This window comes from Chiloscyllium plagiosum, unplaced genomic scaffold, assembly GCF_037043375.1.
Source record: "Chiloscyllium plagiosum isolate Xiang-an unplaced genomic scaffold, Cpla_swu_hap1 HiC_scaffold_6, whole genome shotgun sequence".
In the NCBI taxonomy this organism is placed as follows: Eukaryota; Metazoa; Chordata; class Chondrichthyes; order Orectolobiformes; family Hemiscylliidae; genus Chiloscyllium; species Chiloscyllium plagiosum.
The window spans coordinates 17,368,221-17,386,874 of NW_028270144.1; the positions used below are offsets into that span (position 1 = coordinate 17,368,221).

General features: G+C 41.4%; 1 protein-coding gene across 3 annotated transcripts in view; it reads right to left on the reverse strand.

Moving 5' to 3' along the window:
- The window catches only part of LOC148149716 (uncharacterized), a 34,368-nt gene that overhangs the window by 7,988 nt on the left and 7,726 nt on the right, over positions 1-18,654 (reverse strand). For 2 of the 3 annotated variants that reach the window (XM_087987919.1, XM_087987918.1), the window contains exons 2-3: positions 12,042-12,130; positions 6,036-6,149 (exon numbers count right to left, since the gene is read on the reverse strand). In XM_087987919.1, coding sequence (XP_087844045.1) covers positions 6,036-6,149; positions 12,042-12,130 — 203 coding nt within the window. The remainder of the gene's footprint in view (positions 1-6,035; positions 6,150-12,041; positions 12,131-18,654) is intronic. The other variant, XR_015757402.1, reaches the window with a different exon arrangement.

Below are 18,654 nucleotides of genomic sequence, written 5' to 3' on the forward strand. Positions count from 1 at the left end.
GGGACAAGGAGGAGAGCAGAGAGGAGAGAGAATAGGAGAGGGGAATAGTGAGAAGGGGAGATGAGGTGGAGGAGGAGTCAGGAGGGGATAAGAGAGAAGAGGAGGTGTGAATAGTGAGAAGGGAAGAGGAGAGGAAGGGAGAGGAGGAGAGCAGAGGAGGAGAAGGGAGGGCAGAGAGGAGGAGAGGTGTTTGGATGGATAGGCTGAGGTTTGAGGAAGGAAAAAAGAAACAGAGAAACTAAGTGGTGGGGGGGGGGGGGGGGGGGGGGAGATTGAGATGCACAGGGAGAAAAAGACAGAGAGGCTTACACCGAGACAGGTTATTGAGGCTCACTAGGCTTCCTGCCATTTAGAAGCTGCTGCTGAATGAAGAGTTGGAAAATACAGTGTTGGTCTCACCGGGGGTGTTCTGTTTTTGTGTTCCCCTGATTGGGAAGCATTGATAGGGTATCATAGAACCATAGATCCTTATTCCTCACCTATTTCAGAAACTGGAGGTGCAGCAGTGCGGAGACAGACAATATTATATGGCGGCAGTCTTTGAGTTATATCTCTGGACTGTCCACCCATAACCCAATCCAAATGATTACCAACTGGAATGCTATAATCAACCCCTTCTTGAACTAGTAACAAGGATAAAACAGTTAAGCACAATGTGAAATATGAGAATTATTGGAAATAATTAGCTATGTATTATTGAAGAACAAAGCATAAAAGTCTGAGCAAGTTATGGCAAATTTGAAATAAAGCCAGAAAGCCTGGAAATATTCTGGCAAAATCTATGGAGAGAGGAACAGGTATAATGTTTCAGGCCAATGAACCTTTATCAAAATCTGGAAGAAATTGAAGTGTTAATATTTATTTATCAGAGGCACAGAAAGGGGAGGGGTACATTTTGGTTGGGAGGCAGGGAAAGAATTGCTAAAGTGGAGACCAGGAGTGAATAAATTATAAAAGTATATGTTATCTCTATCTAACAATGATATAAGAATGACACAATATCTTACGTCGCCTGAACTCTGCTAAACAATAGTACAGCTGATTAAGATATCAGGTTAGCTCTCAGCAGTTATCTGTGCAGGAGTGCTTAGCGTGAGGAACCTGCCAGCTGGCAGTTTTACTCAGGTGCAATTGCTGGTGGCCTGATTTGACCTCAGAATCGCTGACTAATGCACAAGGAATTGTTGATGTCTCCTCTTCACTGAAATGCCACGGTGTTTGCAGACTGACAACGATATCAACCAGCACTTTTATTGAGCCTCTCGCACAATAGCATATCCTGACGGACCTCATTGGAGTGTTAGCAAACCGAATTCGATTTGGAGCTGCTCAAGGAGCTATTATGATAGGTAGCTAAAAGCCTCAACAATGAGGTTTGGGTTAAGGAGCATCTTAAAGTAGGACAGAGAGAGACAGAGAGATTTAGGAAGGGATCTCTGGAGCCTAGGGCCGAAGGATGTGGCCATCAATGATGAAGCAATTCAAATCTGGGATTTTCACATTGGAGGACTACACAAGGTGGTGAGGTTGGTGGAGATCGTGGAGGTTGGAAAGGGTTGAGGCCATGGAGGGATTTGAAAACTAGGATGAGAATTTTAAATTTTAGATGGTGCTTCTGTGGGGGCCAGTGTAGGTCAGTGAGCACTGGGGTGACAGAAAGATTGTGAGTTAGGGCACAGACTGTGGAGTTTTGGATGGCCCTAGGCTTAGGAAGGATAATATATGGGAAACCAGTCAGGAGAACATTGGAATAGTGAAGTCCATATAAGTAAAGGTATGAGTAAAGGTTTTAAGCTAGAGATGAACTGAGACAGAAGCAGAGCTGAGTGATTTTACAGAAATAGATACATGAAGTCTGAGCAATAGCATAGGTATACACCTGAATACATGAAATTTCATCTTGGGGTCAAATGTGACAGGGACAAGAAATCTGATTCAACATCTCAGATAGTGGACACATATGGGTGAGAAAGCTGAAACTCTTTCCAATATTTAAATTGAAGAATTTCACCTCATCCAATACCTTAGATGGACAGGCTGATCATTTAGAGATTGAGCAGCAGTGTACTGAGTGGAAACTGGTCACTGTGAAATCCACTTAGTCATAGCATGTAACTCAGACTCTGAAAGGTCTATAATTAGAAGGAAAGTCACAGTTTATAGCTAATAAAATGTTAGCATGTAATGTAACTCAAAAAAACCACACTTGGTTATTGTGGGTGAAACTCGAGTTCCCCAAACATAACCTATTCGTCATATTTTCCAGTAATAAAATCTTGTCTGAAAAGCTTTTGATCAATAATGTGGTCAGTGTTTACATTTGCAGTTAGAGTCGCCTGCATCTTCACAATTTCAAGCTTACAGCGCGATGGGTTTGAATGTAAGGGGTTCCCTCAAACTTGGAAAAGTAAATGGCAGAAATAGGCCATTCAGTCCAATTAATCAATGCTGGCCTTTATGCTCCACACAAAACCCTCTCACTCCTGTGCATCTCACCCCAAATATTTTATTCCTTTCTCCATCATTTATTTATCCAGCATGTTCTTAAATACATCTATGCTACCAAATGTGGTGGTGTGTCCCAAATTCTCACCACTCTCAAAATAAAGATGTTTCTCCCGAATTCCCCTTTGAATTTATTTGTCTTTATCTTATATATTACCTTATTAATATATTATTTTTATTTATAACCCCTAGATTTGATCTCCTCCCCAAGAGGACTTTTCTTTTCTCTACATCTAACCAAACAACTTAGTTTTGAAGATCTCTATGAGGTCACTCTTTATTAGTCTGAAAGACTGCAATGTCAGACCTGGGACCACCCAAACTCAGCATAAAATTCCATAGTGTTCTGACATCAGTGTATGATTTAACATGTTATAGGCCTGATTTTGGCTGTATAAATCAACTCTGACAATTTCACTGTTGCACTGAAGTGTTAAGTACAATGGCTTAGACATTGATCAGCCTTGATTTACAACCCTAGAGATTCCTGCCTGTCATATTATTAAGGACTACTGTGCCTTCAAAAAGGGTTTGGGCCTTTATAAATCACTGAATAGCTGCTTCAATCTCCCCTTCTACAAAAAAATGTTAATGGCTGATAGCACAGAGTCGCTAATCTCTTGGCAGCCAAATCAGTGATTGTTAAAGGGGTGCTGGAGACTGACTCTCAAAATGTTCAGCTTTTAGTTCTTTCACTTAATGAACTTTGGAGCCAAAATGAAAATGAAAGAAAGTTCGAGCTCAATATGAAATTGTGTTTGGAGGAACACTCCATGTTTTGGAATTTATTTTATAGCCTGGGCTGGAGTTTGAGTTGACTGAACTTTGTGGACTGACTGAGATCTCTGTGCCCCACCAATTCTGGCTGCTTGTGCATTCCTTATTTTAGCACCAAATGCCTTCAGCTGTCTGAGCCCTAACTCTGGAATTAATTCCCCATATCTGGAATACTGTGTTGAGTTCTGGTAGTTCTATTATAGGAAAGATATTATTAAGCTGGAGAAGGTTCAGAAGAGATTTACCAGGATATTGCCAGATATGGAAGGTTTGAGTTATAAAGAGAGGCTGAATAAGCTGGGACTTCTTTCACTGGATGTAAGAGGTTGAGAGGCGACCTCATAGACATTTATAAAATAATAATAGATAGAGTTAATGGTAGTTTACTTTTCTCCAGGATGTGGGATTTCAAGACAAGGGGGCACATTTTTAAGATGAGACGAGAGAGATTTAAAGAAGACAATGGGCAAATTTTTATACACAGAGGGTGCTTCGCATGTGAAATGATCGCCCTGATGTAGTGCTGGATGTGGGTACAATTACAGTGCTTAAAAGACATTTGGATAAATACATGAATAGGAAAGGTTTGGAGGGATATGGGCCAGGAGCAGGCAGGTGGGACTAGTTTAGTTTGGGATTATGTTTGATGTGGACTGGCTGGACTGTAGGGTCTGTGTCCATGTTGTATGACTATATGACTCACTGACTCTATGACATCGCTCTCCTTTAAAACCTACACCTTGGACAATATCTCTTCGTGTTTGGTGACAAAATGTAATTTGTAATGCTCTTGCAAACTCAGTTAAAAATGCTAAGTATACTCAAGTTGTTTTTGATCTGCTGGTTGATACCAAATTCTACCCTGATACCAAATTCCTACATCACATCAGCAATAAAACTTCATCAGTTTTCCATTGGCTTTAAGTGCTTTGAGATGTCTGGTGCAAAATGTTATATGCAAGTCTTTCCTTCTTTCTTTTTCTTTCGTGACAATTTCTGTGATTTTTCTCATTTTTAGAAACCACAAAACTCAAGCTGCAAATTGCTAATAATAGCAAAGCATTTGAGTGAAAATTAGTGTTACCTAATGGAACCACGACTATAGGTGCACTCGGTTCTATTATATGCAGGAAGCCTTTGGAACAAAGGCATAAAAAGCATTTTTATTAAGCACAACTAACACTCAACTCTTCCTATTTGCAAAACTATGGAGAGATAGGGGCTGTGGTTTAATTTAAAAGGAGCCTTAAGCTATCGGCTGCACTTCGAAATAACTTGCTCATTCTTCAAAGCTCCGAGCTACTATATTTTCTGTTAATTGTTTTTGGCTGTTAATTCACATTGCAACAGACAATCTGAGATTGACAGAACTTGTAAGGCAGAGGTAGGAAAGGCACATAATTGGAGTTAAGGTAAAGTTTGGCCAGGGTTTACTAATGGAATTCTGGACCAACTACATAATGGCACATTGTAACTAAGTTTGCTAAAGGAAATGCATCTATCAACCTTGAACATTATAATCATCTTTGAATGTCTCTTTCTTTCTTATTTGTCTACGTCCATAACCTATCTTTAAATTTAACTGTGCCTCCGCACATCACATTTTGTTGCATATACACATAGGAAAAGAAAGAGGTCATTTTTCTCTTGAGCTATTCCAGCCGTCCAGTGAGATCATGGCTGATATGTGACCTTACCCACTTTATCCATCTTTGCCCTTATGCCTTAAGATCTTCGAATAACAGAAGTCGATCAAACTCAAATCTAAATTAATAAGTGATCTACCATCAACTGCCATTTGCAGAAAGGCATTCCAAAGTTCAACCGCCTTTTGTATTTTGTAATCTCACTTTTGAAAGTTCTGGCTCTACTTTTTTGACTATAGTCCCCAGTCTTAGACTGACCAAGTATTGAAATTGTTTTTCTCTTTATGTCCCACCGGCTGCGCTAATATCTCAAAAACTTTCAAGGGCATAGAGTCATGGAGATGTACAGCACGGAAACAGACCCTTCGATCCAACCCGTCCATGCCGACCAGATATCCCAAACCAATCTAGTCCCACCTGCCAGCACCCGGCCCATATCCCTCCAAACTCTTCCTATTCATATACCATCCAAATGCCTTTTAAATGTTGCAATTGTATCAGCCTCCACCACTTCCTCTGGCAGCTCATTCCATATATGTACCACCCTCTTTGTGAAAAGGTTGCCCCTTAGGTCTCTTTTATATCTTTCCCCTCTCACCCTAAACCTATGCCCTCTAGATCTGGACTCCCTGACCCCAGGGAAAAGACTTTGCCTATTTATCCTATCCATGCCCCTCATAATTTTGTAAACCTCTATAAGGTAACCCCTCAGCCTCCGATGCTCCAGGGAAAACAGCTCCCTATAGCTCAAATCCTCCAACCCTGGCAACATCCTTGTAAATCTTTTCTGAACCCTTTCAAGTTTCACAACATCTTTCCAATAGGAAGGAGACCAGAATTGCATGCAATATTCCAACAGTGGCCTAACCAATGTCCTGTACAGCCGCAACATGACCTCCCAAACGCTGTACTCAATACTCTGACCAATAAAGGAAAGCATACCAAACACCTTCTTCACTATCTTATCTACCTGCGACTCCAATTTCAAGGAGCTATGAACCCGCACTCCAAGGTCTCTTTGTTCAACGACACTCCCTTGGACCTTACCATTATGTGTATAAGTCCTGCTAAGATTTGCTTTCCCAAAATGCAGCACCTCGCATTTACCTGAATTAAACTCCATCTGCCACTTCTCAGCCTGTTGGCCCATCTGGTCAAGATCCTGTTGTAATCTGAGGTAACCCTCTTCGCTGTCCACTACACCTCCAATTTTGGTGTCATCTGCAAAATTACGAAATGTACCTCTTATACTCACATCCAAATCATTTATATAAATGACAAAAATTAGAGGTCCCAGCGCCAATCCTTGAGTCACTCCACTGATCACAGGCCTCCAGTCTGAAAAAAAACCCTCCACCACCATCCTCTGTCTTCTACCTTTGAGCCAGTTCTGTATCCAAATGGCTAGTTCTCCCTGCATCCCGTGAGATCTAACCTTCTAATCAGTCTCCCATGGGGAACCTTGTCGAACGCCTTACAGAAGTCCGTATAGATCACATCCACTGCTCTGCCCTCATCAATCCTCTTTGTTACTTCCTCAAAAAACTCAATCAACTCTGTGAGACATGATTTCCCACGCACAAAGCCATATTGACTATCTCTAATCAGTCCTTGCCTTTCTAAATACATGTACATCCTGTCCCTTAGGATTCCCTCCAACAACTTGCTCACCACCAATGCCAGGCTCACTGGTCTATAGTTCCCTGGCTTGTCCTTACCACCATTCTTAAACAGTGGCACCACGTTAGCCAACCTCCAGTCTTCTGGCACATCACCTGTGACTATCCATGATACAAATATCTCAGCAAGAAGCCCAGCAATCACTTCTCTACCTTCCCCCAGAGTTCTCGGGTACACCTAATCAGGTCCTGGGGATTTATTTACCTTTATCCACATTTTAAAGACATCCAGCACTTCTTCCTCCATAATATGGACATTTTGCAAGATGTCACCATCTATTTCCCTACAGTCTATGTCTTCCATATCCTTTTCCACAGTAAATACTGATGCAAAATACTCATTGAGTATCTCCCCCATTTTCTGTGGCTCCACACAAAGGCCGCCTTGCTGATCTTTGAGGGGCCTATTCTCTCCCAAGTTACCCTTTTGTCCTTAATGTATTTGTAAAAACTCTTTGGATTGTCCTTAATTCTATTTGCCAAAGCTATCTCATGTTCCCTTTTTGCCCTCCTGATTTCCCTCTTATGTATACTCCTACTTCCTTAATACTCTTCTAAGATTCACTCGATCTATCCTGTCGAAACCTGACATATGCTTCCTTCTTTTTCTTAACCCTCAATTTCTTTAGTCATCCAGCATTCCCTATGCCTACCAGTCTTTCCTTTCACCCTGACAGGAATATACTTTCTCTGGATTCTCGTTATCTCATTTCTGAAGGCTTCCCATTTTTCAGCTGTCCCTTTACCTGTGAACATCTGCCCCCAATCAGCTTTCGAAAGTTCTTGCCTAATACCGTCAAAATTGGCCTTTTTCCAATTTAGAACTTCAATTTTTAGATCTGGTCTATCCTTTTCCATCACTATTTTAAACCTAATAGAATTATGGTCGTTGGCCCCAAAGTGCTCCCCCACTGACACCTCAGTCACCTGCCCTGCCTTATTTTCCAAGAGTAGGTCAGGTTTTGCACCTTCTCTAGTTGGTACGTCCACATACTGAATCAGAAAATTGTCTTGTACACACTTAACAAATTCCTCTCCATCTAAGCCCTTAACACTATGGCAGTCCCAGACTATGTTTGGAAAGTTAAAATCCCCTACCATAACCACCCTGTAATTCTTACAGATAGCTGAGAACTCCTTACAAATTTGTTTTTCAATTTCCCTCTGACTATTTGGGGGTCTATAATACAATCCCAATAAGGTTATTATCCCTTTCTTATTTCTCAGTTCCACCCAAATAACTTCCCTGGATGTATTTCCGGGAATTAGATTACTTACAGTGTGGAAACAGACCCTTCGGCCCAACAAGTCCACACCGACCCTCTGAATAGCAACCCACCCACACCCATTCCCCTACATTTACTCCTTCACCTAACACTATGGGCAATTTAGCATGGCCAATTCACCTAATCTGCACATCTTTGGACTGTGGGAGGAAACCGGAGCACCCAGAGGAAACCCGCGCAGACACGGGGAGAATGTGCAAACTCCACACAGACAGTTGCCCGAGATGGGCATTGAACCTGGGTTTCTGGCGCTGTGGGGCAGCAGTGCTAACCACTGTGCCACCGTGCCACCGACAGAATATCCTCCCTCAGCACAGCTGTAATGCTATCCTTTATCAAAAATGCCACTCCCCCTCCTCTCTTGCCTCCCTTTCTGTCCTTCCTGTAGCATTTGTATCCTGGAACATTAAGCTGCCAGTCCTGCCCATCCCTGAGCCATGTTTCTGTAGTTGCTATGATATCCCAGTCCCATGTTCCTAACCATGCCCTGAGTTCATCTGCCTTCCCTGTTAGGCCCCTTGCATTGAAATAAATGCAATTTAATTTATTAGTCCTAACTTGTCCCTGCCTGCCTTGATTGTTTGACTCGCTTCTGTTCTCAACTGTACCAGTCTCAGACTGATCTCTTTCCTCACTATCTCCCTGGGTCCCACCCCCCTGCCCCCCACCTCACTAGTTTAAATCCTCCCAAGCAGTTTTAGCAAATCTCCCTGCCAGTATATTAGTCCCCTTCCAATTTAAGTGCAATCCGTCCTTCTTGTACAGGTCACTTCTACCCCAAAAGAGATTCCAATAATCCAAAATTGTGAATCCTTCCCCCATACACCAGCTCCTCAGCCATACATTCATCTGCTCTATCCTCCTATTCTTGCCCTCACTAGCTTGTAGCACCAGGAGTAATCCAGATATTACTACTCTCGAGGACTTCCTTTTTAAATTTCTGCCTAGCTCTCTATAATCTCCCTTCAGAATCTCAACCTTTTCCCTTCCTGTATCGTTGGTTCCAATGCGGACAATGACCTCTTGCTGGCCCCTCTCACCTATAAGAACATTCTGCACCCTCTCTGAGACATCCTTGATCCTGGTACCAGGGAAGCAATACACCATTCTGCTTTTTCGCTGCTGACCACAGAAACATCTGTCTGTACCTTGAACTAGAGAATCCCCTAACATAATTGATCTCTTGGAACCTGACATACCCCTCGTTGCATTAGAGTCAGTCTCCATACCAGAAACTTGACTGTTCGTGCTACGTTCCCCTGAGAATCCATCACCCTCTACATTTTCCAAAACAGCATACCTGATTGAAATGGGTATATCCACAAAAGACTCCTGCACTAACTTCCTACTTCTCTTACCTTTCCTGGAGTTAACCCATCTATGTGACTGTATCTGAGACTTTCCCCCCTTCCTATAACTGCCATCCATCACATACTGTTGCTGTTGCAAATTCCTCATTGCTTCTCACTGTCTCTCCAACCGATCAATTCAATCTGATAAGATTCGCAGCCAGCAGCATTTATGGCAGATATAATCCGCAGTAACCCTTAAACACTCTTTAAACTCCCACATCACTCTATTAAAGGCCATTTTTGCTCCTTCACAATCTACAGCAAATAACACCATCTTACTCCTCTACAAATACTGCCCCAGGTTAAATTAGTAGTTATATTTTAAATTTAATCAAGAGACATATCTCCAAAAACATATAATCAAGAAAGAACCCACTGTACTCACTACTGCAGATTCTCTGTAGGCCACACTTAAAACAACAATTAACTTATCTGATCCTGTGCTGTGAACTTAGCCCAACAGTTCCTCCAAGATCAGTTGTGAATTTCACTGTTTGTTAGTTTTCCCAGATGCACTCCAATGTCCAGCGATACATGAATTCAAACAGCAAAGGCAGTAATTGTGCAGGTTCTCTCTCTCTCTCTCTCTCCTGCCCGCACCATGTACTTCCTTTGTCTGCTCTTTTCCCTTTTAAAACTGCTGTTGTTTCGACTTTTTTTTCCAAAGTTCCAAAACAATGCAACAGCATATAAAACAGTAATTGCTGCTCCTGCAATTCGAGGAAATCACCTCCAACACCTAAATTACCTCAAAAAAAGGAGGACCTCTTACAGCCAGAGATTTTTCCCGTCCTGCGAATAAAATCCTAGTTTGTGAGATATATTTTAATAATCTAAAGCTTGGAATCCAGAATTCCTTCCAGTAAATGTACAATTCACTCCGTCCATGATCAATATGTCCTTCCTGAAGTTCAAAGTCCAGAACAAAGGTTACTCCTTTGTCGTCTAACCAAAGCCTTGCACAGTGATAGCATGATTTCTATCCTCATGTACCTGAGCCCTCTAGAATGCATTCCTTACAGAGTTAAAGCAGTTTTATAAAGCTGGCAATTTCAGAGCTGCTGTTCCTCCCAAACCACAAAACTCCTTAACCACTATTTTAACACGATTGTAATTTATTCACCTAAATTGTGAGCAGTAAATAAATAATGTCTGTAAAACATGCAAAGTTGTGAGGCTAACGGAAAGTACAGCAGTGAGAAAATAGCATAAGATCCAAATATGCAAATATAACTCACCTGATAGCCATTAATGTACTGGTTACACTAGGGCCAATGCTAAGAGTCTTAAGTATGTGAATAGTTTAACCATAAATATTGATGCATTTTATTACACACAATCTTAATTATTTTGTGCTGACAATGTTCAGCAAGTAGCTCTCTCCCATCTTATGCAGAACAACATTGGGTCAAAACCCACACCAAAGATTTGAACACAGATTCCGGACAAACATTCCCAATGCAGTACTGAGATGGTATTGTAGTTTCAGAGGGTCGGTTTTGAGGGAGCGCTGCACAGTCAGACAGTTATTTTTGATGAGTGCTGCAGTGTTGGAGGGTCAGTACTGAGGAAACACTGTCCTATCAAAGAGTCAGTACTGATGGAGCGCTGCACAATTGGAGAAACAATACTGTAAAAATGCCACACTGTCAGAGAGACAATAACAAAGGATCACCACACTATCAGAGAGACAATACTGATGAAGTGCCACACTGTAGGAAAGGCAATACTGAAGGAACGCCACACTGTCGGAGGTGTCATGTTTTAGCTAAGCTATTAAACCTAATACTTCCCCACTCTTTTTAGGTAGATACAAAAGGTCAAATGGCAATGTTCATAGTGTGCATAGTAAATTAGAAAAGTCATGAAAGCCACAGAGGGCCACTCTCTCAGTGAAGAGAAAGAGAGAGACACTGTTGGTGGGTTTAATCTGAGGATCACCACAGCACAGAAACCAGCCATTTCGAAAGTAATTTGCATGACACAAGTCTCCCCAATTCTTTCTCACCTCATTTTGTAAGAGCATGCTTCTATCCTTTTTTCAATTTAACCTATTTTTCGCATCCACTTGTTCAGAGATATTATTACACACCTCTGGAATAGGTGGACCTGAACCTGGGTCTCCTGGCTCATGGGTAGGGACACTACCATTGTACCACAACTTTACCTTTCATGTATCAATGTCATTCCCTATGTTATAGCAAGTTCCACATTCTCGTCACAGTCTTGGTGAAGAAATCTTTCTTGAATTTCTTATCGAGCTTTTTAGTGACACCCTTTTAATTATATCCCTCAGTTATCCTTCACAAGTGGAAACATTTTATCTACTTGTACCCTATCAAAGCTCTCCATTACTTCAAGAAGGTCACCCCTCAACCTGTTCATTTCAAGAGCCTGTGCCAACTCAGGTATAATCTCTCAATTCTGATATAATTCTTATCAATATTCTTAGCTGATGTATCATTTTAAACTCTTTGAAGTAAAACCAGAGCTTGCTCAGAAATTCAATGTGAAACAGGAATTTTCTTTCTTAAAGTGATATCTAATGTTAGTAAAGATCATTGGAGAGACAGTTCACTGATAATTATGCAAATGTCATTGCAGCAATAATTATAACAAAACATTCAATATTTTACTATTCTACAGCCACCAGAACATTCAAGCATTACAACTTGCAATGACCACACGTAACACAAATTAAATTAGATTTAATCAATACAAAACTTTCAATTAGTCTGCAGAAAGCTGAACTCTTCACTTTTTAACTGAGTTTCTTTTACGATGCTGAGTTCTTACCTTGCATTTGCACCATCCGTAACGATAACCACACCATATAAATGCATCTGATGTTTCCACGCTCATGCATATTGATCACCCTGCTTAATCTAAACAAAGAAAACAGTTTACAGTTAATATTCTGTTCTAATGAGTACGGCTTGGGGTATTAAATGACACTTGACATCTAAACCAATTGAGTTTTAGTGTCCATTGAAGATATAAATTGTGTTACCTTCGAATGAACATTAATAGCACACTGCTTTTGTTGAATTGTACTGTTAAATCTGATGGCTGCAAAAACTTAGCAGACAGAGACACTTTCTTGCACATTGCCACGGCAACCAAATAGTTTCCATTCACCTTGATCTCCTAGCATATGAGACCCTAAGACGGTTGCTGCTTCTGGTCCATACACCACTAACTTGGAACAGCACATCATCTATCACTGAAGGTCCAGACAATGTGGCTTGTAAATGGTGAGTGGAAAAACCTCACAATCTTGTCACAAGGAAAGAAAGCTGGGCACAGTATGACTTCTCATTGGCTTCCTGGTAGCTCAAAATAGCATTTGTGAGAAAAAGGGCTACACAGTCGTCAAGGGGCAGAGACTTACAGAATCATAGCGGCCTGGAGGAGGCCATTCAGCCCATTGTATATGGAGAACAGTCTCTGGACCCAAAACATTAACTCTCCACAGATACTGCCAGACCTGCTAAGTTTCTCCAGCAGCCACTGTTTTTGTTTCTGAAATTAATTTAATTGTGTTTCTCATTTGATGTGACAGTAATTGCAACTAAAACACTTTTGACTGGACGGAAAATTAAGTCTCCTGCTTCTTACATTACAGTGACTGAATCCCAAAAGTGCAACATTGGCTGTAAACCAATTTAAGGCACTTAGTGCTTTTGAAAGACATTGCATAAATTCAAACCTCCTTTTCTTTCTTCTCATTTCAATCCTGGACGAAATAGCTCTGATTTTTCAATTACATTTGCTTGTTCTGGATACTGTCATCAGGGAAACAAGTTAACTGTATGTGCACCATTGAACCTCTATTATTTTAACACTTTAATTAAATCACTCCTCAACATTATAAACGTAAGAGAACACACGTCAATTTTATTTAACCTGTCTTCATAATTTAAATCTTTTAATCCTGGAATCTTTCTGGTCAAACCATGCTGTGCCCTCCACTCATATCCTTCCTGAGGTACAGGACCAGGACTGAAAGCAATGCTGTAAGTGGAGTCTAGTCAAGACAATGTACATCTGGGTCTTTATGTGAAGCCATGGTGTCTGCCTAAGCCATAGACTCAGCAAGAGAGAGCTTAGGTGAATATTATATAATAAAGTGGCGTCTTGGAGGGTCTTAAAAACGAGAAAGGAATTATCAAAATGGTTACAGGGATAAGGCACTTTAGAAGCTGTGATTTGTTCTTTTCAGAGAAAAATGGTTGAGTGGGGATTTGATAGATGTGCTCAAAATCATGAGGCCTCTGGATGGAACAGATAAGCAAAAGCCATTCCTACTGGAGAGGTCAATTGCTCAAACCTTTGAGTATAGGAGTTGGGATGTTATGTTGAGGTTGCACAAGACATTGGTGAGGCCTCTTCTGCAATACAGCATCTAGTTCTAGTCGCCCTGTTATAAGTAGGATATTATTAAGCTGGAAAGGTTTACCAGGATGTTGCCGGAAATGGAGGGTTGGAGTTAAAAGGAGAGGCTGGATAGACTGGGACATTTTTAGCTTGAACATAGGAGATTGTGGCATGACCTCATAGAGGTTTATAAAACAATGAGGGATGTAGATAAGGTGAATGGCAGGTATCTTTTTGCTAAAGTGGGGGATTTCAAGGATACAGTTTTAAGGTGAGAGGAGAAAGAATATAAAAAAGACTTGAGGGACAATTTTTTTTACACAGAGAGCGGTTCGTGTGTGGAAGGAACTTCTAGAGGAAGTGGTAGATATGGTACAGTTACAACATTTAACAGATATTTAGGTAAGTACACGAATAAGAACTAGTTGGAGGGATTTGGTCCAAGTACGATCAGTTTAGTTTGGGAATATGTTCACCATGGGCTGGTTGGACAGAAGGGTCTGTTTTTGTGCTGTTTGACTCTACGACTCATAACCAGAGGACACAGCTTTCAAGTGAATAACAAAAGAAGCAACCATGCCTAGAGGAAAAATATTTCTTATGTAGCAATTGATTAGGAACTGAAAAGCACTGACTGAAAGTGGAGTCTGATTCAATCATGGCTTTCAAACGCAAACTGGATAACTTATCCAAAGAGAAAAAAATATTGGAAGGTATGGGAAAGAGCAGGGAGAGGAGGGGACTTGTTTCTTGAGAAAGAGCCTGCACAGGCACAAGTGGCTGAATGGCCTCCTCCCTTTCTTTAACCATCTTCTACAAGCATACAAAGCTAAAATCGGAGGTTTTAGGCAGCCAGGGTCAATGTAGGCCAAATAGAAAATCATTATAGCAACAACCTGCATTTACCTGCACTTTCAATGAAGTTAACTACCCAATGTGCTTTATAGAACTAAAAAAAATGACAAGGAGAAAGTGAGGGCTGCAGATGCTGGAGATCAGAGCTGAAAATGTGTTGCTGGAAAAGCACAGCAGGTCAGGCAGCATCCAAGGAACAGGAGAATCGACGTTTCGGGCATAAGCCCTTCTTCAGGCTAATGCCCGAAACGTCGATTCTCCTGTTCCCTGGATGCTGACTGACCTGCTGTGCTTTTCCAGCAACACATTTTCAGTTTAAAAAAATGACACCAAGGTACAGAAAACTTTTTAAAAAGTGACTAAAGGCATGCTCATAGATGTGTGTTTGAAGGAATGTCTTGAAGAAACAGAGAGAGAAGGCAAGATTTGGGGAGGGAATTCAGAGCTTAGAACCCACAGAGGAGGTGACATGCCCAATAAAAGTAGTAGTTAAAATCAGGTGTCACAGGTGGAGTTTAATCCAGAGAAGTGTGAGGTGATGCATTTTGAGAGGTCAAATGCGAGAGGAAGGTATACAGTAAATGGCAGGACCCTTAGGAGCACTGATATACAGAGAGGTCTTGGGGTGCAAGTCTATAGCTCCCTGAAAGTGGCAACGCAAGTGGACAAGGTGGTAAAGAAGGCATATGGCCTGCTTGCCTTCACTGGCTGGGGCACTGAATATAAGAATTTGCAAGTCATGTTGCAGCTGGATGAAACTTTAGTTAAGCCAGTTCTGGTCACTACACTATAGGAAGGATGTGAAGGCTTTGGAGAAGGTGCAGAAGAGATTTACCAGTGGATTAGAGAGTATTAGCTATACGGAGAAGTTGGACAAAATTGACTTGTTTTTGATAGTGCATTGGAGGCTCAGGGCAACATGATAGAAGGAAATAAAATGATGAGAGGCATGCATAGGGTGGATAATCAGAGTCTTTTTATGCAGAATGGGAATGTCAAATACTTGGGGGCACTGGTTTACGGTTAAAAGGGGCAAGTTTAAAGGAGGTGTGCAAGGAAGGTTTTTACACACAGGGTAGTAGGGGCCTGGAATGCACTGCCGGGGAGGTGTTGGAAGCTGACACGATAGCAATGTCTAAGGGGCATTTAGACAGACACATGAACAAATAGGGAACAGAGGGATATAGACAAGTACAGGTGGATGGGATTTGTTCAGAATGACATCATGGTCATCACAGACATAGTGGGCTGAAGTGCCTGTTCTATGTTCACAAAAAGCCAGCATTAGAAAGTTGGGCAAAATGGGATTCCGGTGGCCTGGTTTTGAATGGATTGAACTTTATTGAATGCTGGATAATTGTCGCAATGAGAATTGTTTTCACTAGACAGTTGAAGGACTTAAGGGGAGAAACGTTGTGGAATTTGAGTTGATATATTAATTAATTTCTTGTTATAGAAAATAATACTTTCTAAATACTGGAACTAAATTGTTGCCTTTCTATTTCTGAAGAATCTCAGACAACAGCTCTGTTTCTATCCAATTTATTCCATTTAACTTCTTTATTCTAATTTGCTGCACACTTTTTTTTGCAAACACAATGCGTTATTCGATTTATATTATTCACTAACTGGCTGTAAATGATTAACAGCATTTATTTTTGGAAACAAAATTGGACTTTATTCAAACTGAAGAGATTCTGAATGAAGTGATATGGAATAAACTCTGGTGGGAGGTCTTCGAAACCTGATATCAATCACTGTGCCTAACTTACACACATGATTTGGAGATGCCAGTGTTGGACTGGGGTGTACAAAGTTAAAAATCACACAACACCAGGTTATAGTCCAACAGGTTTAATTGGAAGCACACTAGCTTTCAGAGCGACGCTCCTTCAATAGGTGATAGTGGAGGCCTCCACTATCACCTGATGAAGGAGCGTCGCTCCGAAAGCTAATGTGCTTCCAATTAAACCTGTTGGACTATAACCTGGTGTTGTGTGATTTTTAACTTACACACAGCACCTTTCTAATTCTGTCTTTAATGCATGGTGGCTCAGTGGTTAGCACTGCTGCCTCACAGTGCCAGAGACCTGAGTTCGATTTCATCCTTGGGCGATATCTATGTGGAATTCACACATTCTTCCTGCGTCTGCGTGGGTTTCCTCCCACAGTCCAAAGATGCGCAGGTTAGGGGGATTGATTGTGCTAAATTGCCCATAGTGTCCAGGGATGTGTGGGCTGGGTGGATTAATCATGGGAAATAGGGTAAGCTGGGTGGGATGATCTTCAGAGGGTTGGTGTGGACTTGATGGGATGAATAGCCTGCTCCCATACTGTAAGGATTCTTTAATTCATGTTGTCATATTGAAAGAGAACTTTGAATACTTCCTAATCTGGCTTTGCTGAAGTTTTTTTTAATCAAATCCCTACAGTGTGGAAACAGGCCCTTCAGCCCAACAAATCCACGCTGACCCTCCGAAAAGTAGCCCACCCAGACCCATTCCCCTATATTTACCCCTGATTAATGCATCTAACCTAGGTAATCCTGAAAACTATGGACAATTTAGCATGGCCAATTCACCTATCCTGCATATCTTTGGATTGTGGGAGGAAACTGGAGCACCTGGAGGAAACCCACACAGACACAGGGAGAATGTGCAAACTCCACACAGACAGTCACCCAAGGCTGGAATCGAACCCGGGCACCTGGCGCTGTGAGGCAGCAGTGCTAAGGAGTTATAGGAGTGTTATAACTTTTAAGGTACCAGAGTAGAGAGAAATTTTGCTTTACATATGTTTGGAAATTAAGGAATTTTGTTAAGAAGGCATGAAATATGAACTAATCTGGATGGGTCAACTAGATAGATTTAACTATTAGAGGATTACTGCCCATCCTAGCCCAGTTGAAGGAAGGTTGTCGAAAATTCTATAAAAGGAGATCAGAAGGCCTCAATAAACTCATTTTGTCATATTGATTAATCAATTCACTGCAAATTTGCTGAAACTTCAGCAACAAAATGCTTAGAAATGTAAATATGGAACTGGATTAGTTGTGAATTCACTGAAGAGGCTTTCCTTACTACACTGAGATGTTATTTGGTTGATGTACTGATGTATGTGTCCAGTATTGAGACAATGTATCCTACAGAACTGCATTAGTCAACTGTACATTAGTCCCTAAATTCTGCCTGTCCGATTGTACAGAATTTCCTAGATACAGATACTCATAAATTGTTGTACTTGCTCAGTACTGCCCCTCTGATAGTGTAGCAATCGTTAAGTACTGACCCTCTGACAATGCAGCACTCCCTCACTACTGACTCTCTGACAGTGTAGCAATCCCTCAGCACAGACCCTCTGCCTATGCAGCACTCCCTCACTACTGACCATCTGACAGCGCAGCGCTCCCTAAGTACTGACCCTCTGACAGTGCAGTACTCCCTCAGTACTGACCCTCTGACAGTGCAGCACTCTGACAACACAGACCCTCTGACAATACAGCACTCCCTCAGCACTGACCCTCTGTAGGTGCAGCACTATCTCAGCACTGACCCTTTGGCAGAGCAGCAATCCCTTGGTACTGACCCTCTGATAGTGTAGCACTCCCTTAATACTGATCCTCTGGCAGTGCCACACTCCCTCAGTGCTGACCCAAGAAACAAGCTGGTGCTCCTGCTAATTTGTGGAAGGTGGTTTTTAATTCTGCCGGCCGAAAGAGATTGTCCAGGATGCCCATAGTTTTTGATGGTGCCCTGCTCAAAGAACAGGTGAGCGGTAGAAAGAAAAATGCACCTCCCTCTGCTCAGTATTGCATACTATTACAAATATCTGAAATTGCAATTCACGTGTTTTGGAGGTACAACTTCTAAATTAGGAATTGAAGTTTTAGATGTAAGATTAGTGAAACCATCTGATTGAGAAACCATGTTGAATTAAATGCAATTCAAATATATCTGGATAGTCACAGTTTCATAGGAGGCCTATAAGTATTTCAGTCAGGGATTTAAATTATTTGTGTAGTTCCCAGATCGAAGAATCCAAAAATACTTTGTAAACAATGGGGTTCCTTGACTGAACCAGCAAGTCTACAGAAAAGGGTTATTCAGTCCATCAGACAGACAAATCATTCACGAGGGTGCCAGAACGTAAGGGGTTTTTTTGAAAATTAAAAGTTAAC